Source organism: Aptenodytes forsteri, unplaced genomic scaffold, assembly GCF_000699145.1.
Source record: "Aptenodytes forsteri isolate BGI_AS27 unplaced genomic scaffold, ASM69914v1 Scaffold167, whole genome shotgun sequence".
Lineage (NCBI taxonomy): Eukaryota > Metazoa > Chordata > Aves > Sphenisciformes > Spheniscidae > Aptenodytes > Aptenodytes forsteri.
In genome coordinates this window covers 1881968-1905678 of record NW_008795926.1, presented here as the reverse complement: position 1 = coordinate 1905678, position 23711 = coordinate 1881968, and the positions used below count along the sequence as shown (strand labels likewise).

The 23711-nt window shown below is 48.7% G+C and overlaps 1 protein-coding gene across 1 annotated transcript in view; it reads right to left on the bottom strand.

Moving 5' to 3' along the window:
• Positions 1–13480, bottom strand: part of TMOD1 (tropomodulin 1) — an 18737-nt gene extending 5257 nt beyond the window's left edge. The window contains exons 1-7 of the mRNA XM_019473598.1: positions 13317–13480; positions 11168–11324; positions 7611–7730; positions 4186–4275; positions 3544–3674; positions 1793–1900; positions 108–251 (exon numbers count right to left, since the gene is read on the bottom strand). Of these exons, the coding sequence (XP_019329143.1) occupies positions 108–251; positions 1793–1900; positions 3544–3674; positions 4186–4275; positions 7611–7730; positions 11168–11324; positions 13317–13436 (870 nt within the window). The 5' untranslated portion in view covers positions 13437–13480. The remainder of the gene's footprint in view (positions 1–107; positions 252–1792; positions 1901–3543; positions 3675–4185; positions 4276–7610; positions 7731–11167; positions 11325–13316) is intronic.
• Positions 13481–23711: the final 10231 nt, after the last annotated feature.

The window sequence follows — 23711 nt, the reverse complement described above, 5'->3', positions numbered from 1 at the left end:
CCCTGGCAGTGGCGGTGGGCTGCCACACTCCACCTTGACCAGCTACTCAATTTCCCGCAACCAGGACATGTTCACTTGATCAGAGCTCCCGCTTGCGCACACTTTACCTGGTTGTCGATGCGCAGCTCTATGAGCGATGTGTTGCCCTGGAGCGCTTCAACAACAGCCAGGATCCCTGACCCAGAAATGAAGTTTGATTCCACATTCAGGCTCTTCAGCGTGTTATTGACCTTCAGCATTTCTGCCAGTGCCTGCGGGCAGAGGTGGGTGGGAAGAGCTGGCAGTCAGACAAGCAGGGACAGAGCACCCCGGAGCAGCAGGGTTCAACTCCCCTCGCCTCCAGAGGGCACTGGGAGGACCCTGTGTGCCAAGCAGTTTCACTGCCACCAGATGGGTGAGCTCTGTGTGGGGTGAAGGGGGTTCCCCCCTGTTGCAGGGGGATTCTTGAACATAAGCATGCTGGAGGCCGCAGTAAAACCTTGTATGGAGAAACACTTAGGGCCACCCCAAAAGGCGACAGTCCACAGCTGCAGCTGCCCCGTGACAGCTTCATCTGTCCCTCTTCTAAAGCCAGCATGGTGATGGCAGGATGCTGGCCAGTGTCGACCCTGCCTCCTGCCTGACCTCCCTGACCTCTCTGCCTGCACTGCTCCTTCTGCGTGGGGCTGAGACGCTTCCCATCACAGCAGGCAGAGAGAGGAGTGTCTGTCTTGAACAACAAGGGATTCTCCACATCCAAGACATCCTCCCAAGCAGCATCACAACCTTGTTAATCACTTTTGCTTCCCTCAGCGGGCAAGACCAGAAATGGGCTGGCACTTCTACATCATGAAACAGAAGGACCAGAAAGTGACGCCCAAGTGGCAGTGTTGACCTGCACCCACTCACACAGCACTTGGCTCCACCACTCCCTTAGCCCTGCACAGTGTCCCACGGGCCCTCAAGCAGCGTGAGTGCTGCCTGCACAGGCTTCTTCCCCAGTCCAGTGTGCCTGAAATAATGTGAGGGCTGTACTCACCCTCCAAAAAGAAGGTTTTTTTTTTTCTAACAGGAAGCTGGTGTGCACGTGTGTGTGTGGACATAGGTAGGGGTGGCCTGGGTGAAGAAGAGCAAAAATTCGTTGCAGTGGTGCTGGAGGAGTGTGCAAGGATGCAGCCTGCAAGGTAACACGAGGGCCAGGCAGAACAGCTCAGCACCTCTCTGCATCCCCACTGATATTTAAGACCACTTGCAGCAGCCAGAAAGACCCTTTATCACCCACAGAGGCCACGCATAAGAAATGTGGAGTCCTGCTTCTGCACAGGTCTGCACAAAGGAATATATGGAAAAGAGCCGGACCAGAGGTGTGCAAGGGGAGGGACGGGTGTGCACACAGCAGCATACCAGCAGAACCAGGTACCAGGCTTTGTACCAACAGAAACAAATGGTGTGGCCCTGATGTATGATAAATCGAGAGAGACAAACTGCTTTTGCAAAATGCCACTAGGAAGTCAGTTCTTGTCTCCGCTCCTTTTCCGGGAGATCCTTGAGGACGAATATGAGACCAAATGGGATTAAAGGATTGTGTCCTGAAATCTCCGCAGCTGAAAAAGGAAGCGAAGGAACCAAAGCCTGTCTGTCGCTGGCTTTCACCAGTGCTCCTGAAACTGAAGCACCTGCACCAAACGCCAGAGGTGCAGAACGTGCCAAACGCCACATAAGGTGCAAAAGCAGTCAGTCAGTAACTCTAAAAATACTTTGCTCAAGAACAGCTCCTGTCACAACTTTATGACAGTGAGTTGACAGTACTTACGAAAGCAACAGGATCATTGCTCCGTGTCCCAACTATACTGAACTTCTTCACATAGGTGTTATTTTTCAGTGCTTCCGCAAAAGCTTTTAAAGTTGGTATGGGAATATTCTGTGAAAAGAAATGCAGAAAACCTGTGTTATGCCATCATCTGTATGAAGGAATATGCAATATATTTAAATGATACTTTAAATTTCTTATCAAGGTCAAATCACCAAATGCACTGAAGTAATTTAGGAAGGGGTCGATAAATGTTTTTACAAGTTCTCTTGCTATAATCAGTATGGCCTAAGGAAAATGGCAATGTTTTCATCCTATTTCCCACTCTGCTGATAGCTCACTGCCTTGATTTGAAGCTACAATGTCTCTGCTGTTTAATTTAATTGCCCAGAAACTCAGCTACTTATGAATGCAGGCGTTGTGGGGATGTATGTAACTAGCATCCATGAGCCTACAAAGCACTGCTCCTGCACTTTTTAGTGTGACTTTTTAGAATGACAGCACTGAGCAACATTCATGTCATGTTCAGGAAAATTTCCACCCCACGATCGTGGGGCCTGATCCAGAAAGACCTGAAATGATCTCCTTGTACTACAAACCACAGACACCTCTGACTACTTTATACAACATCTTTCAGGCTAACATTTGGCATGCTAGGTCTCAGCCCAGAAAATAAATCCATGCTGCTTATTCTGAGTTCCTACAAAATCAGTATTTCTCACTTATCGAGCACTTTAGATACCCTTTTCAGATGCACAAATTTTCACCTGTCTAAAATGATCTAAATGATCACCTGTTTTAAGTGGTATCCTCAGCTTGGACTTCTTGCCACACCATTTGGATTCCACCATGTGGAACCATCTATAGTCAAAGCCATGTGCAGAGCCATAACACAGAGCCCAGCAGCTTACCATCTCCGCTGCCACTCCTCAGTTCTCCAAACCGTGTCCCAAAGTCATGAGTTCAACACAGAAAAAAAGTGCCTGCCTGCCAGATCTTCAGCCTGGTGTCCTCAAGGGACGTTCAGGGTCACTAGCCAGAATCAAATACATGAAAGTAAAAATCTTTTCATTATGGAAAGGTGCAGGTGGCATGGCACAAGTGTTTTTAATGTGCATGTGCAGCTAACCACATTCTTGTTATTTGAATATGTCAACATTCAACAGACCCCATGGGATGGGGGTCCTGGAGTCACGGAAGACAGACGGAAACTGTATTTTTTACTATGTGTATGTGTCCCAGAGGCAACATAAGAAGTGGTGCTGTGTCCTGATTTGCTTTCTACAAGGAGTAAAGGAGTTCCACACAAGGGATGGGTGGGAGATTGACAGGGCTACCTGCAAGAAGGGAGGTTTCTTCATATTTTCATGGCAAGTATCAGGATTATGAAGCCTGTTTCCTCCCACCTTTTTATCTTACATAAACAGCCCCTCCACCAAATGTGCCTGACTAAACCGTTAAAGCAACCTAGAACGCCTTTAACCAGACAGGCTGGAGATTGGTCTCCCAAACTACCCTCAACACAGCTCCACTTTTCCAAGCATCTACAGAAGTCCTCCTGCTACCAGCCCCACACCATTGTCGCACAGCAGGTAACAACCCCTATTGCCCAAAATGGAGATGGGAAGCACTGGTGTTTCTTGTCTGGCTACATGCAGTGTTATGGTATTACTCTGTGCAGCAAAACAGACTTGGTCTCTGCCTTCTGTGTTTGGTCCTGTTATTAAGAGAGGAGAGTAGAAAGGAGCAAATACCATAATATTGTTAAGGTTGACTTCCTCAAGGTCAGGATCATTGCTTTGTATTCGTTTCAGAGTTTCCTCCACATCCGTTGAGTTCGGTTCCTCATCAGGAACTGGTTTGTACTTTGTGGGCTTAATCACACCTGCAAGTGAAAAGCAAGACATGTGAAACCAAAAGCACCCTGAGCAGCAGCATGTTCTCTTTGGGTGCGTTTCTCCTCTTCCAGAAGCAGTGTCAGGAGAGGGAAGCATGACCTGACAAACAGACACACGGTGAAAGACCCAACAAGCACTTGGCAGCTCCATCTATGCTCATGTGCGTCCAGAAACACTGCCTGGCAGTGAGGCCAACCAGCACAGGACAGCCGGTGCCTGCTGCTATGTGCTCCCAGGGTCCAAAACTGGGTGATGGAGGGCACACCACCTGTGTGGGGCTGTTTCCTGGGCTGTGCTAGCTCCTGGCCAGTGCCAGGGCAGCGGCTGAGACCGCACTGGCTCTCACAGGGCAAGGATGCACCAGGGATGGCCCCAGCAATCACAGGCTGCTCTGACAGTCATGGCTCCAACCTTCAGCCTAAAAATAATTCCCACTTTGCCTCTGCTAGCAGCTTCAAAGCCAAACACTGCAGCCTGCTAATACTCTAAGTCACTTACTGTTGAGCCCTTCTTTGTTCACAATGGTGCTGCTCCCCAGTGCCTCATAGTACTGCTGGTTACTCATCAAGGTGTGCATGCCAAGGATGGCTACAGAAACAGGAGAACACAAGTTGAGTTATTGCAGGCTCCAAAGCCAGGAGAAGATGCATCCATGCCGTGCTGCCCGGGATGGGGGTCCGTAGCGCATTACCTTTCCCTGTGCAAGCACAGAACAACATACAAAGGTGGGACCAAGCTACCTGGCTGTCATAAATACACAACAGGGCTCAAATGTGCTCCCTTGTTTATTCCAATGTAGCATGATTCATAGGAGAAGAGGAACATCATCTTGTGGACAACAAACAGACAAACAGCCAAGTCTTCCCAGTAGCCGACTTGATTCAGCATCACGCAAAAATAGCGAGGGGAAGACAATAAAAGACAAAAAAAAATGCCATTGGTAGGATTTAATCTAAGGGGTCCAGTCCAGCAGGAGCCTGCACATCGTCATCACCCTTGCTCACCTGGGCATGTGCCACACACTGTGACAGTCCAGTTTTTGAGATGAGCTGTGCCCCACGCAGAACCAAACCGACCCCTCAGGCAGCAACATACAAGGTGACTGTCACCCGAAGCGTGGCAACGCACACCATGTTTTCACTCAACAAGTGGGGGTGGTGAGGGTGGTGTGCTTTGAATTGATCTTTGTACGCTTGGAAGTTGACATTGTGAGAACCTAAAGCTCTGCTGGCTTGGTCGAAATGCACAAAGTGATGGTATGAGCAAAATTCAAAGACTGTAAGAGCCCAAAAGCCAAACTTCTGCCAATTTGTGTCTCTCAGGCTCATGACTGCAAAACCAATATGCAAATGCACATTGAAACGTGCCCAGGGTGATCTGCTGACTTTCTTGCCAGCTGCAAATGAGCAGTGGGAATCCAATGGCTTAGAAACATTTGGGGAAAGATTCTGTTTATAAAAATAACTCTGCTACTCACAGAAAGTTCATGTTTGAAAATAAACTGGGGTTTTAATCAACTTTTTTTTTTTAAATAACTATATGATTTTCTACAGAAAAATGCAGACATGTGAATACTTGTTATAAACAGACACACTTGAACAAATCTTGACCTCCAGGTGGGCACAGTGGTTAAAATAAATAAAGGACAAATCTCTCCCTAAAATTCAAGCATGTCACCACAAAGGCGCTTTGCTTTCCCATGAGCTGCTCCTCTTATGCTTGGTTGGCACCAGTCCGTCACCATTTGCTCGGTGCTTTGGCCAGGAAGGGTTGGGAGTTGCAGGAGAAGGCTATCCCTGAGGCCCATCACATGAATGGCATCTGTTACAGTGACAGCTCACTGTGACTCCAGGTCTGGGTTGCAGGGGCAGGACAGCCTGCAGCAAAGGGCATCAACGAACACCACCGTCCACTTGCCCACCCCTCCCCCAGCACATCCCTGGTTGGATTGCACAAAACCAAGCAGTCTCTGTCTGAAAGTCTGAGTGAGGTTGGGCACTTCGAGTTTGCTTGTTTGTATTTTAGCTGGCCCTTTTCTCTGCCATATACTCACAGCCGAAATTTTCAGGAGTGCAATACAGCTCAGAAAAGTAATTTGCAGGCTCAGCATTCTGGGGACACACGTACACCCCAAACACAGCTTAATCTGACAATGAAATCTCTCCACCAGCCAGGACTGTGAATACCTGAACTGCAGACAGAGGGAAGGATCTGCTGTTGTGACCACGCGGGGTTTTTTGGGGTGGAGTTTGTGCTGGTAGACAAGAGGGACCCGCTCTTGGTAAGCCTGGTGCTTACTGTGTATTATCCGAAGGAACTCAAGCAGAATGAAGGCATCCCATTTCTGCCTGCCCCAGCTGACCAAAGGCACGGGAGCCCTTTCAGGACTTGTTGGGAGCCACCCACAAGAGCTATCCTACTGGCCTTGCCAAGGAAGGGATCCAGTGCACCATGGCTGACAATGAGCCCTGATAAACAGGCAGGAGCTGTTTCACAGCCTTAGCAAACTTGGAAAAGCAACACTGTCACTGTCAATATTGAGATTTCAGCACAGCTTGTATCACATCAGTTCTCCTGCTGCCACTTCAAGTGTATTCTCCCAAGAACTGCAGAACAAGCTGCCCAGAACAGCATTTCTCTATGAAAATAATTGCTGCACAGATCTGGAGCTTAGAAAGGCAGATTTTATAGGATAGGGCTTTATAGGACTCTAGGTGTACAGTAAAAAAGCAAAACCCAGAGATGCAATGCTCGGCCAAGGTACATACGTTGGAAGCCTTAATGCAGAAACACATTTCTAAGCCAGAATATGATATTATGTACAAGATGTCTAGATGGTGTGGTTATTCTACAGGCTATCTTACAGACTTCTGGCAAGGAGGATACTGCTAGGGAGTATGGAAGTCTGGAGGAGACAGAACTGGAAGAAGAAGCCAGTAGCACTGAAGTATTCATCAACTGCTAGACCAGCAGGGAACATGCGAGCTCGGTAAAGCACCAAGGGGGTGTTCATACGCTCCTTTGGCCAAGGCATATCCTATCCCAGTCACAAAGCTAAGTCCACGCTACTGGCTTCAGCAAGATACCAATATTGTCATCTCTAAAGTGGCAGAGCAGTGAGGCTTGCAGGGGGTTCCCTGAGACAACACTGCCTGAAAAGCAGCAATGCTTGAACTTACCTAGCATGGAGGCATTAACCCCTCAGACTCGGACCACACCTGTCCTTCTTGGTTTGCCTGGGGCTTGTTTAGCCTGGTGAAGTGCACACTGTCAAGGCTCAAACAGCACCTGCAGTCGCCCTGTCCCCCTCTCCAGCTCACTGTGCATTCCAACCTGCTTCTCCATCATTGTGAAGTACATCAACCTTTTAATGCTGGATTCCTCCACCCCTGAGCTAACACTCACAAAACCAACCAACTGCATGAATCACAAGAAATCCGTAGCTTTAAAATGTGTTGGAAAAGCTCTTTAACAAACAGCAGACCTGAGCATCCACTGAAAGACTGCTCTAACCTGACAGCTCCTTTAAAAGGTTGCACAAGAAATCCACATTCTCACTGGGTGTTTGATTGTTTCCTAGAGGTTTGGCTTGAAGAAAGCTGGGCTCCTGAAGGTGACAGGCTGCAATTTGCAAGATTCAGTGGCAGAGACAGGAGAAGAGATCAAACAGCACACTCTGTTCCCTTGATAAATCCTTCTTCCCCCTCCTCAGTTTTGGTCCATGCTCTTGATTAAATCACATGGGCTGAAAGTAACTTTAAATATACACTCTTCTTTTTTAACAAAGAAATAAATCATGTCAAAACTGACAGCATTCAGATAAACAGCAAAAAGCTCAATAGCTCATTTCCCACAAAAGAACAAAGGAAGAGAAACTAGTAGTCGAACAACTTGAAACCCCGATTCACGTGAAACTATTTTACCAGCAATGTCACAGAGCTCTGCATCAGAGGCATTAGCAAGGGCTTCCTCCAGTTCCGGCTCCAGAGTCACACTTTCCAAAACAGGATCTATCGGCTTCTGCTTCGGGATCCAAGCTTTTCCTATAAATGCAAAGTGAGGTCACTCTCAGTATAGCTATAGCACCTGTTTCACAACTAGCCATGCAGATGCATTTCTGTGGGGTGAGATTTGCACCGTGGAAAGGACAGAGGGGGCACAAGGACCTAGAGAAAAATCAGAGGAGACACTGAATCCCCTCCCATTAGCTCGGTCTGAGTCCTGCTGTGATGTGGGCCAGGAGGCACCCGCCAGACACCTCCAACTGTGGAGCTGGATTCTTTCACCAGCGTAGAGGGCTGCATCTACAAAAGCCCAATAGTACATTTGTGCAGGACGATGACTGTTCAACACACAGCACTTAGAAAGCCATGCACAGCCTGACCCTGCAGGACTTCACTTCTTTGAAGGCTGCATAAAAGGGATGGAGGTTTGCCAGCACTCACATGGACTAAAAGAGGCTAGTGGCCCGGATCCAGCACTGTGCAGGATTGGTCCTGCCACTGAGACAGCTCCTGCTGCTAACTCCAAATGCACGGTGGCAGGGCAGATGGCACATTAGTCAAAAGAGGGTGGAAAGGAGGTGGTGGAGGGGGTCTGGCAGCAGGCAGGGATAGCAGTCGGCTATCCAGCAAGCACACGGGATGCAAGGAGGAGCAGGCTTGGGGCAGCTGGTCTGACTCAACGTAGCAGAGGACAGTAGGGCAGGGGGGAGAGACACAGAGGGCATGCCAGATGGAGACCTCCGTGCTCTATCTCCTGGGACAGCAACAGGCCTTTTCCCTACAAGTCAGAGGTGCAAAGCAACAGGTACAGCTAGTAATGCAAAGCTGCCAGCTCAGCTGCTTGCTTGTGGCCTTTTCCTAACGGGGACTGCCCACATGGACAAGGGGCTGTGCAGTGAGTGACGCAGCTCCAGCCCAGCTCTGAATGCCATGGGCTCCCCAGCACTCCCCCATCCCATTGCCCAGGATGATCACCAGGCAAGCCACAACCCTTTCTCTGCCGGAGCTGGCTGCGTCCCAGGGAGGTGTGGGGCAGCAGACGGGGTTCATGGCATTGCATGGCTGCTCCCAGCTCTTAACTGCTCACACCACCAACAGGCGGGCAGATCTTTTTGCAGAGGCTGAATGCGTCAGGTCTGAGATTTCACAACAGGGCACCTACCTGCGACCGCCCCCGCCACCAAATAAAAGAGGCTTGTGGTGTTTTAACACACCACGGCAGGGAGCAGTCTGTTGGGTAAACCCAGCACTGCTGCAGGATGGGAGAAGGAGGAGGGATCCCAGAGCATTTCGGAGCAGTCCCCTCCCCTGAAATAGTCCAGAATCACTGCAGAGAGATAGCAAGTGCAAAGCTCTCAGCCTGGCATGCCAGCCAGGACTATTTTTGTCCCCCCTCTGAAACCAGAGTCAGTGGCACCAAAGGGGAGAAACAAAGATCCTGCTGCTCAGGGATGTGCAGAAACAGAAGGGGCTAAATTTAGCCTCAAGGAACTGTGCTTCGGGCTCCCCCAGTATGAAATGGAGGCTGCTATAAACAGCGTTTTGCAAAACAGCCCATCTCCTGCCTGCATGCTGCCACCCTGACGAAGAGGGCAGGAATCTGCCTCCTGGGACACAGCTGCTCTCGCAAAAATAGGCAGAGCATCATGTGTGCCTGCATGGTCAGGCACCTTCTGGGTACTCTGCAGCAAAATGTCTGGAGAGGGCTGGCCCCCTCAGCTCTGGCTTGGTGTGGAGACCCGGAACCATTGTCCCACTGGACACACGGCTCGGCAAACTGTGCACACCATCTGGTCAGTTCAGCAGGGAATAGGAAAAACAGGGCAAACTTAATTCTACCATCACACAGTAACTCCTTTTGACATCTCAGTGTCATCAAAACTTCTGGGTTTTAGTTTTAGAAAGTTTCATATCTCAGTCATGCTTTATTACAGGTTTGAACTTTAAATTAAATGGTGCATGCAAACACAGCATTATATATCGTAATACAGCATGTATGCACACACCAACTCTTACCCTGTCCAGCGGCACGGCCAAGGAGAGCACCTCCCATGGCAAACTAGTAAATCACCCTCCGAACCACAAACGTGATGATTTATTCCCAGCTCTGCCACAACTGTGAGTATGTAATTTACCATCTCTGGCTCACAGTCAAAGTAGCGTCTTCACTCCACAGCGTGTTACAAGTGAAAATATGTTTAATGTGTTTGAGATCACATCAGATTGAAACATGATTAGCTCAGACCAGAAGCTGAAGACTCAAAATGCCTGAAATACCTCCATCTCCTGTGGAGCACTGCTATTACCTGCTGTGCTAGCCAGGTGGGTAGCCAACGCTGGGCTGGGGTACATTTGAAGTTGCTAAATTGCTCTTCCTGATAGCACTCAATTTACTCTTTTAATTTACTTCTTTCAAGGAGAACTCATTTTTTTTCCTAAAAATACCACCTCAAGTTTTATTAAATGGACAGATTTAACACAAGCTCTTTCTCAGAGAGGCATGTGGATCAGTAAGGACGCAGCTTTGAGAAAGAACTCAGTTGGGAAACATGCTCACATGTGTCCATTTTCATGCGCTTCTTTTTTGACACGGGGCAACCAGTAGTGCCAACAGTGTACAAACAGATCTTCTGCTGCACGGGAACCATGGTACAGCGGGAGACACAACAGCAGAAAAAAGCTGCTGAGAAGCTCCTGGAACCCAGATGCAAGGACTGACCGGGCCACATCCCATGTCAGATGATATTCAGAGTGCTAATGGGAGCAGGAAAGTCCTTTGGATAATGTGACATGTCCCAGGAGAATAGGAAAAGATGCCAGAAGGAGAGGAAAGAGAAGAGGCACACAAACCCCTTACTCACAGGCCCCAGGGCCACGCAGAGCAAGGGTGCAGCAGCCACCACAGGGCATGGTGCAGGAAGACAGAAACATGCAAGCTGCAGGAGGCTGGGAAACGAGGCTGGGGTTGTCAATAAGTGATGAAGACTAGACGGGAACTGTTGGGATCATCACAGCTGAAGGGACCTGTGGAGTTTCTCTATACCAAGATGAAGTTCAGAGCGTAGGGATAGAGCATGAAAGGCAATGGCGGAAGACAGAGCGCAGCCTGCAGAGCTCACAGGACGACAGGGCAGAGGAGGAACAAGAGAGGACAGAAGATGAGGTCTTCCCCAGAGCTTGATACAGCTGCAGTGGGATGGGGACGGAAAGAGGCTGCACAGTGGTACAGCCTCTGTCCATCACCTAACAACATATCAGGCAGTACCCAAATCAGCAAGCACATGGACCTCTTGGGCACACCCCAGTTTATTAGCCAGCCTGGGCTGGGGCTAGACAGCAGAGAGGGCAGATCCACCACCCCAATAGTGTCAAAATGAAGTCATGCTTAGCAATGCGGGTCAGACACAACCCTTCTGCTGTGTACCCACTGTGTCTTCATCGTGACACACTCAGCGTGGAGCAAAGGATGACCATACCTCTCTTTTCACCTGTGAAAGGAACCAAGTCTTCTCTGTCTTTAACATCCTTTGCCTGCTTTTCTAGGTGCGCCATGAGTTCCTCCCTTTTGAACGGGCCAGTTGGTGGCTTTTGCGTCTGATCCCGCTGCCTGAGCCCTGCTGGCAGCAATGCGTTCTAGGCATGGAGGGGAGAAACACAGGTTATCTCTGCAGGCCACGATCCCCATCCATCAAACGCTCTCCCCTCTCCACTTTTCCCCTCTCCCCTCTCCTCATTGCACTGTCTTTCTTCCACATTGCTTGACAATTTGCTTCTCATGTCAAAGGTTATCTCCATCCAACCCCACTGATTCCCACATCATCTAAGACACATGATGCTCCTTCCCCCCTCCAGTTTCAAACGCTGGCTCCACTACAGGATCTCCACGCTGCCAAGTGGATGTTTCTCTACAACAGCAGCTCCAGCCCTTTCTCTGGGGGCTCTCAGCCATCACCTCCTGCTCCTCCTAGCCTCTTCCCACACCCTCAGCATTTCTGCTGCCTCTTTGCAACAGTTGCAGTGCCAGAACCAAGCTGCTAAACTCAACGGGTCTTCTCCTCCCTATACGTGTTTGTCCGACTGCCCACATGCCCCACATGTCCCAGCAAGAATCAGTTCAGGGAAATCCCATGGCCTTTCAGAGAGCAGACCAGAGAAAGGTGGTGGTCTCTTCTGCCTTTCATGATCCATCACAAAACTACAGACAGGGTCTCACAGAGAAGGTCACTCCATTGCAGAACAAAACCCCTGTGAACCTCAGCCCTTTTTCAAACTGCCTCCTTGTTATTCAGTCACATTAGCCACCATGGGAAGTTGCTCTGTGCCTGACACATACGGCACGTAAGCACCTGCTTATATGTAAATATAGAACAGTCTTAATGCAGTAAGTAAGACTATTCCCAGATTTGACACTAAGCATGTTCTTTAAAGCTTTGCTGGATAGAAGTCAACATTTACTTTTTAAGACATTCAAGGTGATTTTGAACAATGCACTGATTTTCCCATGCCCACCTCATAAAAGTAATTCATTATCATTTAAATCTGTATCAGTGAAAAGCCTGGGGAGGAAAATGACTAATAGGAAGCAATTAGACTTGGGCAACCTTGGAGGGCAACAGAGGAGAACTGTGCTAATGCACAAGCAGGGAGGCATAGGAAACAGCTTGCTTCCTCAGGCTTCATGCTGTGAGAGGTGACCATGCAATCTTTATGCTTTGACTCCTGTACTCAGGCTACGCCTGTACTGACAGATGTTCGTGATTATTTTACCTTTCTGCATCTTTCACAGAATGCTGCCTGACTCTGTGTCTTCTGAGGCAGCTGTAACCAGCCCATCAGCCCATACGCTTAATGCTGGGATCTAGCCTGCCACCTCCTAATTATTTTCCTGTGTTGCAGTTAAAAATACTGATGATGCAATCTACACCACTCATCATTTCCCCCAGAAACACTAACTGCATGTTGCAGGAACAATTTCTCACTTGGCAGTGCCCAGCCTCATCATCTAATGTTGCCATAACCCAGAGGACTGCCAGTTGGCTCTGCACATCCCCTGCTAGGGCCACAGGACAACGTTGCCTCCAACAAGTTTTCATTGCTTGCCTCTGGCAGGCCCAGTGTTTGCACATGCACAGCTCCTACTGATGTTGGGAGGTTGCTAAAAAGCAATTGTTCCATTTTGCAAAACTCTGGGATTTGGATTTCTGCCTAAATGGAGGAAAATACAGACCATTTGAAGTTTGCTATGAAAAAAAACCCAAACAACCCACAAACCCCTACACATTTCCTCCAAGGTGGCCCGATCAGAAGCAGAGATCCAGTTTCTGCAGGTTTACTGCCCTGCACCAGCACTGGCTCACATTGGTGCTGCAAATCACAGTGCTTGTCACACCAGAGCATGCACACCAGGGCAAGGGCAGGGGATTATCACAGAAACAACGTTCCACGTGTAGCCCGTGCTTGCGATGGGAAAACTGCTTCTGCTCATCTGTGGACAGTCTCTTCCATCCTTGCACTGAGTACAGGCTCTGCAAAGGATCCCACTTAAATACAGATTACTAATGCAGCCCATTCCCCCACAACTACTGAGATTTACCATCTAGCAAATCTCATGTAAAAATGACTTACATCAGGATCCAGCTCCTCCAGTTCATTCTCTAACTTCCTGAGCTCCTCCTCTGTCAGGGCTCCAAGGATCTTGTCTTCATCCAGGTCTCGATATTTTTCTAGCTCCTTTCTGTAAGACATCTTGGAGGAGTCTCGTGAATTTCACTTTTATGCCGAAACAGGACCTGAAATGAAAACAAGAAGTGTAATGCTGAATACATGAAACATGACGCTGCAGCCCGGCTTGTCGGGAAATGCTGAATACCACAGAGTTGCAGAAGATTTATGCTTAAAGCATGGCTGACTTCAAAGCCAGGTCAGATTGCTCAGGGCCCCCTTGTCCATGTCCTACATGCAAGTAACGGCCCATGGTCATGAGAGCGGCAGAACTTCAGTAGCACATTGCCCCATCACAGACTTACAGGGCAGCACTGAGGAAGTACTTTCTACAAGATGCTGGCTAGAGACATCTTCCTCCAAGCAATGCTAGATGTTAATGAAGTGTCCTAGGCATTTATTTCCTTGAAGGAACAATAAACCACAAATCATAAAGTCTGCAGCTCTCATGCCCTTTGTAAGGGCCCCCAGTAACACCTCCCTGCACATGGCACTCCAGATAACGTTGTCACCAGGTGGGAAAACAGATTTGTAGCATCACTGAGTCCCTCTGAGCCCTGCAAACCTCCACGAGGCTGCACTGCGCAGCACTCCTTCCTGTGTTTTAAAGCCACAAGTTGATCAGGAAGTATTATCCACTCGTGTTCAGAAGGCTGCCAGTTAAACGTGCTGTTTAGTGACCCTTCTTCCCTGAGACAACACGTGTTTGCACTGCTGCAAGCTAAGCAGCTGACCTGAGTGTTACTGCACGTCTAAACCAACCCTTCAAGAAGAGAAGTGGGAGTAACGTACTAAATGACCTATCCGGATAATCCCTGCTGACCCAGGGGGTTGTCCCATGTCTCCTAATATAAAATGCCATACACAATCACACGCACATAACTGGACCTCTGCCAGCTCTAAAAGACTGTAGTAGACCTTCTACAAAGGTCAACTTGTTTAAAATATGCAGGTGGGTTAAAAATACACTCACTACAACACACAAGAGTGTATCCAACTCTGCTTTTTTGCCCAAAGTGTCCTTCTGTTCCATAGCACTGTCTGTATATTTACATATTTTGGCTCAATTTTTGCGGAGAATATTGAACTCTAGATAATTTAAAGTGACTTTTCCTACAGTTTAAAAAAAGCGTTGCTATTCTCTCAAGTGACATTTACACTAAAGTAACAGCAAGGCCTATGCATTTTTCAAGGAGCCAAACATCTTCTGAGTTTCTATAAATGGCCTATTTTCAGCTTCTGCGGAGCGTCAGAGCCCTACCCTGAGTCACATTTCTCCAGCTTTGCTCATCCTCTCAGGGCAGATCATGCTCTTATGATTGCTCTTCATTAGTGGAGAAGTCTCTTTATACAAGTTGCAATGCAGCTGCCGTTTCAGATAGGAAAATTATCTTTAGCTTGGTCACAAAAGGGCACATTAACGCACACATGGCTCAACAGCAAGCCCTTAAATTTAGAGCCGTCATCTGGTCAGACGTTTGGTTTCCCACTGCTGTGATGGCAATTCCTGCATCACTCGCATTCCTGTCACTCGCCACTTAGGAGGTGGAGCGCCAGGAGACAGTGCCTTCTTGATAGGAGGAACAGCCTCCCATGCTCCCACAGCCGGGAGCTGAGAGGCTGAAAACCAGCTTTTCGGCGGGCTGGTTTGCTCTGTACAGTGACAGTCAACCTGCAGGCACTAGGGTCGAGGGCAGCAGGAGGGTGAAGGAGGAAGCATGGGCTATGGGGCTCGGGTGGGTTTGGTTAAGCAAGGTGGTGGGGACCCCAGCACTCCTGCACTTTACCAATCCCCTGCAGCAGTCAGTGCAAGGCACCTCGAGACGCAAGACTGATGTGCAGCAGCCACGCAACTGTGCACCAGTCAGGCTACGAGCCAGGTCCAGCAGCTCAGCCCCAGCAAGGCTACCCTTCTGGTCGGCGTAGAAAAAAGCAGAGCCTTTAGCACAATTATCCATGAACAAATGTTTGTCATTACAGCAATTATTATTACTCTGATGCAGGAGATCCTAGAAAAGCAGCCTGGACCCGGATCTGGAGATGTGCTGTGCCACTGCGACCTTAGAGAAGTACATGAACTATGACTAGTTTGAATTTCATATTCAATTTTTAGTTTTGACTGTTCTGCTGTGGAAGGAGCTGGAGTGAAGAGCAGGCAGGAAGGCAGAGGATAACCCACCCCAGGGTGCTAAATTCCCTGTAACAGCTTAAAATACCCACACCTACCATGGCAATCCCCATCTTGGCTATGTGTGGACGACTGCTCTCAGAGGCAGCCACAGCCCCCTCCTAGTAATCAGAGGTAGCCTGCAAGTGGCAGCTCAGCTGGGACCAGAGCGCAGCCTCCGCAGGGCTGACCTTGTCGCCTCCCGCCAGAAGGACGGAGACTGTCAGCACCGACGGGCGAAAGGCAGGACAGACATCGGATGTCAGGGCGTACAGGCAACGCTTCTGGAAAGCGGTCCAGGTTTCAAAGCATCTTGCAGAGATATGAAGCCAGGGCTGCATATAGCAAAGGCCTTGAGGGTTGAGGACAGGTGCAGAGCTTGCTGAAACACAGCTGAAATCCCCACAGGGAGAATTTCATTTGCTACGTACCCCAAGCAGAGTCGCTGGGAAGGGACAGTGCCCTCACAGCCTCGCCGGTGAAGCCGGACGGTGCTGATGACTCACGCAGCTCCCGTGGGAAGCGCGTCAGGAGCACTAACCGTGCCCGCGGTGGCAGGACATTTTGTATCGCTCCCTGGCCCGCCAAACAAGCTGTGCAGGTTTAGCATCGCATCCTCCAGCACAGCCTCCAGGACCAGTACATTCACTGGCTGTCCCTGACCTCCACGTCCCAGGCCTCTTCTGCCCTACCTTGCTAATGAGTGCTGAGAGACAAAGCAAATAGCCCGTCTGCTGTAAACAGCAAGAGGGCTTTCTACTGCCAAAAGTAAGAAAGCAGGTAAATTCTGCCTAAGTATAATTGTTTTCATTTATACAACGTGCTGAAACGCCCACCTCCACAAACAGCTCTCCCGACCTGTGCTAGGGTTCAAGCATCGTTTAACACAGGTCCCCCCAACACCTGCACTCCAAAAAAATTACAAGATCCTCCAACACAACTGTAATATTATATTCAAATTTTAAATCCACACACCTCTGGACATTCAGGAAAGTGTTAACCCTAATTCACCACAAATCTGCTCCATCAAATCTATTCTCAATGCCTTCCTAAGATGGCAGCTTTGATTTCTTGCTATTTTTCATTAAATCTACCAATACATTTTTCATTCAATCAATGAAGGAAGCATCACAACAAAATATATATGTAATATACAGAAGCTGCACAGGACTAACACTATTACAACTTTAAATCCTCAAAAAATTGAAATTCATATTGACTACCAAGAGAGCAAGATATTAGGTCTTATTGTCCAAAGTATTCATCAGACACATTAGAAGACAGCCCAAACACTTGCACTTGGTAAGTCTGAAGAGCACACGAGTTAGTATGCATGAAGACCAATAAAAAGGTTCAAGGAGAAAAATTAAATCAGATGGGAGATGAACACACAGCATAGGTCATCTACAGGGAAGACTGTTCCTATCATGAATACAGGAAAACAAAGCAAAAAAAAAGGCAACATTTATTATTATGAGGGGGATGGAATAGTTTGTTTCTGAAAACCTCTGAGCAAACAAATAGATGCTGTAGAACAAGTGAAAAAGAAAAGCATCCCGTATGACATTGGAAATACTCCTTTCACTGCTTTGCACTGGTACAGCCCCCCTGCAGCACTGTGCCCTTTCTGGGGCACTGAAACCCAAGAGCAGCATCGAACTCCATGCAGGGAACCAGTGGAGACCTGGGGAAGGTGGCCCACGCGGGACCACTGTGTCCCGTCCATGGTGGAGAGCAGGGGGGTGTGGTCGTGCTCCTCAGGTGGGCGAGCAGGGAGGGCAGGAGCAGGGCAGCAACGGGCTCAGGCTGCAACAGGCTGCTCGGGGAGGCTGCGGAGCAGCACAGGTACTGCTGAGTCAGAGGATCTGCAGGATCATCCCTCAATGCTCTGACAACCCCAGGAAAAAGAACAAACAAGAAATCAGAACTGGGTAAAGCGACAGAAACAGTAGCAAGCAAGACAAATTCCAAGAAAACACAAAAATGTCATAGAGAAAACATAGAGACTGATTTCCCCTGGGTGCAACGTGGCGTGACGGCAGTCTTGTGCACGCTTGTGCTGGGAAGCCCAGCCTCTAACTGCACAACCTCCCATGTGCACTAGCATGCTAACAGCAGGAAATTACGGAAAGCCCTTTTCTATTCATATATACACGGGGAGAAAGAGCAACTAACCTCAGTGAAGATACAGGGCTTTTTGGTGATAAATTCTGTTATGAGTCCAATCCGACCCCGATTTCAGCATTTCATTGCAGGCTGCAGCACGCGGCTGTCACTTCCACGGCCACAGGGACTGCAGCACACAGGAGGATTTGGTGCATGCCGAGTCACCAGCCACACCGAATCGCCAGCAAAAGACAGAGGCTTGATAAAACCCCCGGCTGAAAAAAAGAACACCCCCCCCCCCGCCAGCAACCCTCAAATCTACTGGGAAACTTTTTCAGTGCTTTGAAATAAGAAAGCAGACCAAGGGCTTGGTTTCTGACATAAAGAGGTGGCCAACAAGTGTCACCAGCATAGGTATTGATGATTCTTGGAAAAACTGCCAAGTTTGAAGGCAGAAGTCTGTTCAGAATGAAGGCTGTTTTCAAGCAGCACTGGAGGCAGGAGTTAACCTTTTGAGGGATAGCCTGACTCGAGAACAGCTCTTATTTGACTCATGCAGGGTTTTGATTTATGAGGTTTTTTCATAGCTTAAGTATAAACCTGAGTCAAAGTTCAGAGCTATTATTTTTACTGTATAAAAATAATAAACCAATGTCAACCAACCCCTCTGTAGTTGCTACAATTTCTTTTTTCTTTTCTTTGACTTTCAGCATAACTTTAAAGATAAACACCAGGGCTTTTTTTGAGAAACTCTACATACCTCAGGTGACCATTTCCTATAAACTCAAGAGAAGTTAAGTACTTTCTGTGCATACACTTAGACCTCAGTGAATCACCCAGGTGTAAATCCAAGATGCATCCTGTGCAGATGAGAGGAGCAAATCAGCTCCAGTTGGTTCCTAAATGAAGACTGTATTTTTATGTGGCTTCTCAGTCATCTGATAAACCTTAAAGCCATTAGTGAACTCTAATGACATCTCATACAGGACTCAAACCCTAATTTTTTGTCAAGCTGCACATGCGTGCAAAGGGTCTGTCAGCAGGGGTGTAATGTGGAGAAAGCCTAGGCATCTCTTTCAGCTGACAGTCAGGGAATGAAGGAGAGAGCTGGGGCGTTTGCAGGGAGGTCCAGAGGGAGGGGCAGGGGGGTACCAGAAGCACCTGGAGAAGGGGGAGCCGTTACACGTGGTAGAGCTGGGGCAGACACCGTGCGGATGTAGGGATGAAGGACATCTACCCACCAAAAAGTGAGTTTCTGCTGGTCTGGCAGCTCATGGGACAGCTTGTGAACCTTGGGCTTGCATCCCAGCATACCTGGGTGCTGGTGTGCAAGAGCCTGACTCCACAGCCGCCCTGCTGTTTGAGTCACTGAGCACCCCAGCATCACCAGTTCCCAAGAGTTTCAAGAAGGGACCAACAAATTAGTGCCAGATCCAGTAACAACAGAGGGAAAGATGCACATCAGCTCCTTCTGAGACCACACCTAAAAACGTTGAGTCTATGCAAATTTTGCAAAACCCAGTAGCAAAGCAGAGCAGAGCACAGGAGGAGCTGGATCTGTCCCCAGTGTTATCACACAGCCTTACGCATCCAAAGTCTTGACCGCTGGGTGCCTCCTGTCACTAGTTACCCTGGTCATGAGAGAGTCAAATGCAGGTGTGCTGGAGGAATGCTCTCCTCCCCGTGCACAGGTACAAACGTCACACCTGGAGCCAGTGGTCCCTTCTCTGGCAGGCACAACCAGAGCCCAGCAGTGGCCTTGCAGATGACCACGTGCCCCGTCCCTGCGGTACAGGCAGTGAGATGTTTGCCCCATTTCAAGTGAACATACTTTGTTCTCACTAAATGTCAAGTCTTTGGCTTGGAGAAATGAAAGGAAGATAAATATCTAAAGCCAGTCCTTTTAAGGGAATGGTCTCCTGCACGTTTTTTGTAGATTCTTTTTTAGGCTGATCTCATTTTCTCAGCCAGAGAGGAAAGCACCTTTTTAACAAGCCATAAACACAGACTCAGGCTACAGCGTCAAGCGCTGTTGGTCTGCTTGGGCTCTGCATCACCACCTTGAATGTAGAAGATGTTGAAACATCTTGTTAAAGCTACAACAGACTTCCGATAGACTGTGCACTGGACTTGCAGTCCAAGCTGCACTAGAAAGCATCTAGCCAGAAGGTCCACAGAGGTGGGTATTCCCCTCTGCTTAGCACCACTGAGGCTGCAGCTGGATGCTGCATCCAGTTTGACGTCACCCAGTAGAAGACAAGCCTTGACAAGCTGAAGAGACTCAAGTACAGGGCCATCAGGATGGACAGGAGGCTGGGACACAGAAGATGCAAGGAGAAGCAGAGGGAACTGGACTTCTTCAGCCTGGAAAGAGGAAGGTTGCAGAGGGATCTAATTGCAGTCAGTCATCCGCTGCCTAAAGGAAAAGGATTTCCAGAGAAGATGGAACCAGGCTTTCCTCAGAGGTGCATAGGGGAAGGACAAGGGGCAATGGGAACAAGTTGTGGCAAGAGAAATTCTAACTGGACATCAGGAGAAAACTCCTTGCCACAAGAGTGGTGCAGCCCTTGGATAGGGACCAGAGAGGTGGTGGGATCTCTAGCCTTGGATATTCGATGCTCAACTGGACAAGGCCCTGGGCAACCTGATCGAGCTCTGGAGCTAGGCCTGCTCAGAGGAGAACACTGGACTGGGAACTTCCAGAGGTCCCTTTCCATCTGAACTTTCTGTGACTTGGTCTCAGAAGAATGCACAGGTCTGTTCAACTGTCCACGTTCTTCCTCTGAATACCAGGAGGTTACACAGGATGGGAACTGGGCTCCAAGCCGATCCCCCACATTTCACAAAAACTTGTTGGTTTTTTTGCAGTCAATTTATCCAGCTGAAGCAAAGTCCTCACTGCTGTGATTCAAGTTTGAATTCTGATTCTGGTTCAACACAAGGGGGTTTAGCTGCCTTCCCCTGAAACAAACTGTTCAAACCAGCATGAACTCAGACATGGTTGAAGGTCATCTTGGCCAAGTCCCTTGCTTCTGCACACAAGAGTGAGTCACTCAGCTTCCAGAAGACAATCATAGTATCTTGCTTTGCAGCTTTCTCATGCTGAGAAGCCCTTGTGCAGCTTGCAGAGTAGCCAAGCATCATCTTGAATGATTCTCAATAAAATAGAGCATACAAGGTAGTTGATGTCCCCAGCTCCCGCTCAGCAAGCAGTGCCCATCAGGCACATCTTCATCCCTTAGCCTTTCCACAGCACGGCTGCACAGTGCCAGCACATCCATGCCCTGGGTGAGAAGAGTGGACAGAGAAAACACAGAGGATGCTCCAGACAGTGAGAAGCTCTGTCATGTCAGATGCAGAAAGCAGAGCTCAGCCCACACCCTCACCGCTCTAGGGCAAGCCAGCCTTCAACTAGAAAGACTGAGCCCCTCTCAGCCTCCCTGCAAGAGGCCTATGCCTAATGAAATCCAACAGGGAATCTGCTGTTCCTTCAGGAAACTCAGACTTCTCCAAGGAAGATCTGGATTTCCTCTGGTTTGATAAAAACCTCACAGCCAGCAGCCATTAACCTAAGACACACTGAAATTCGTACTTGAAAAGAAACATCTGGAAGGAGGCATTTTGGATCTATCAAAGCACACCGTGACTTCTGCTTCCGTAAATGACATGCCAGCCATGCAAAACATGTAACGCTATCTGGAGTTACCGTCACCACCCAGAACCCTAGAGCAATGAAGTTCAATATGCTGTAGACAACACTTACTGATGATGATGGCTCATTCCCATGGGGATCCTCATGCTGGAGCTGACATTCTCATCCTTCCTTGACAGCTCCACAGCAAATGGCTTGTTGTCTGAGGTCATGCACGCACCAGGGAAAGCTCCCTGTGCTTGACCAAAGTGACCTCTCCCTTCATCCACTGGTGCTGAGGGAAGTCTTACGCTGGTTGCACTCTCCTGGACCTTCCTCTCTCCTTGCATGCCAGGAGGTGCAGCTCACCCAGTTCCTAACCCAATACTCAGAAACTGCCTTTATCTCCTGGCCCTCCTCTCCTCAACACTCCTGCAGCCTGCAAGCCACACAACTCCATACGGGCTCTTACCAAGTGGTCTTTCTTATCAGGGCCATCCAGCAAATAGCCTGGATGTTTGGTGACCAGGCAACACAACAGGGTCAAACTCTGCCAAAGCCCAAATACAAACCATCCCAGCTGTATCTCCCCTTTGCATATTTTTAAGGCACACACTTGTAAACACAGTTATGTGTTCTCCTATTTGGGGTGAGGTTCTCTCATGCACCTGGCATGTACTCAATCGCTTAATTACTAATCCCTATGAAAAGCGCGTGGGCACACTTGAGTCATTAGTGACACCGTGCACGCAGTTCCTGCTCTGTAACTTGAACCCTTCCACTTGGAAACTTCACAGCCAGCACAATCTCCTCTGAAAAGGGATCCTGGGTTTCTTGCCTGAACTTCTGTTAGTCCTCAGATGGACTCCTGCTTCTCTGGCACACTCTAATTGCAGGGAGCAGCTGAATCTGATGGATGCCATGTGAGCACAGGAGCAGAAAGGCTCCTGTCTTGTACTGAGCAGTGTCTTGGACCCTTCAACAGGCGATAGCGATGTCCTGTAAAACAGAGGCCCTGTCAGACTGCCTGGAGCAAAGCACAGCGAGCTGTTAGTAACACACCTACACCTGCATGTTCCTCATCCCACCCCACCGCTAGTGCAGCTGAAGCAGAGGAAGTGAAAGTGAAATGTCCCATCAAGGTGCAGCTAATAAGCCCTAGACAGGTTGATGCTTAATGAACACCAGCGCAAAATGAGTACTGTTCCAGCAGCAATGAGCATGTGGTGTATGCTGTGCACCAAATCTGAATGAGACATTTAACAGAGGTGGGATCTCACACAATCCTCCAAGGCCTGAAGAAACAAAGGTACCACCTCCAGCTGAGAAAGCTACTAAACTGCACAGTGCTGGAACAGGGCAGAAGTCTGGGGAAGCATTGCTGTAGCCTTGTTTCCATGTTTCTCCCAGGGCATCTGCTACTGGTTGCTGCCAGCCAGAGTATCCTGGGTGGGACAGACTTTGGTCTGACCCAGGATAGCCTCTGATACGTGTTTATCTCATTCACCATGAACGAGTAGGAAGAACTCCCTCCCAGGAGGGTGATGCAGCTCTGAGACAGGGCACCAGGGAGGTGGGGTCTCCATCTTTGTGGGTTTCTAGACATAGGCCATATGAAGCAACAACCTCTCTGGCTGGGGAGAGATCTGCTGTGAGCTGGGGATGGACTAGAGAACTGCTGAGCCATCGGCAGTGCTGGGGTCCCGTGACAAAAAACATGTGGCTGTTTAGCAACACGGAGCCATGGAACAACATTTTTATCTCCTGTTTCTTCTAGGAGTCTGGTAATTTTACAAAGTAAACACATTTTGACTACACGTCCCTGCCTGGAATAGAGAAGTGAAGACAGAGTCTTCCTAGCTCATGATTTGCAAATGGCTGTCAACTACAGAGGAAAAAAATCAGAAAGCCAATCCCAGCCTCCTGCCCTTCAGCTGTGCTGGGCTTTCACAAAAACTCTACATGCCTGGAAAACAGTGAAGCAGTAAATGGAAAAGTAAAACAATTCATCTGCAAACATTACATTCAGTAGCACATTGCTCTGGGGAATGGAGTTACACACCTAGCAACAGGGGACAGATGCTTCTTACAACAGGATCATTCAGGGTCTCTTGAAAAGATAAATCAAACCATCCTTTGGGTATGAAAGTGAAACATGGACAAAGGAAACCAGTAATGAGATAGACCAGGCTGTCCCCACATCTGTTTGACTTTCCCAAATACACCAAGTAGGAGGGGAGGCAGCCAATATTCCTAATATTGTGCAAAAACATACTACCCGGAGAAAAGCCAGCAGACCATCACAGCTGAGAAACATGTGGAGAAAAGAACGAGTCAGGCTGGAAAACAAAGCAATGCTGAAGGGGGGGGGGGGAAAAGGGCCCGGAGGGGGACA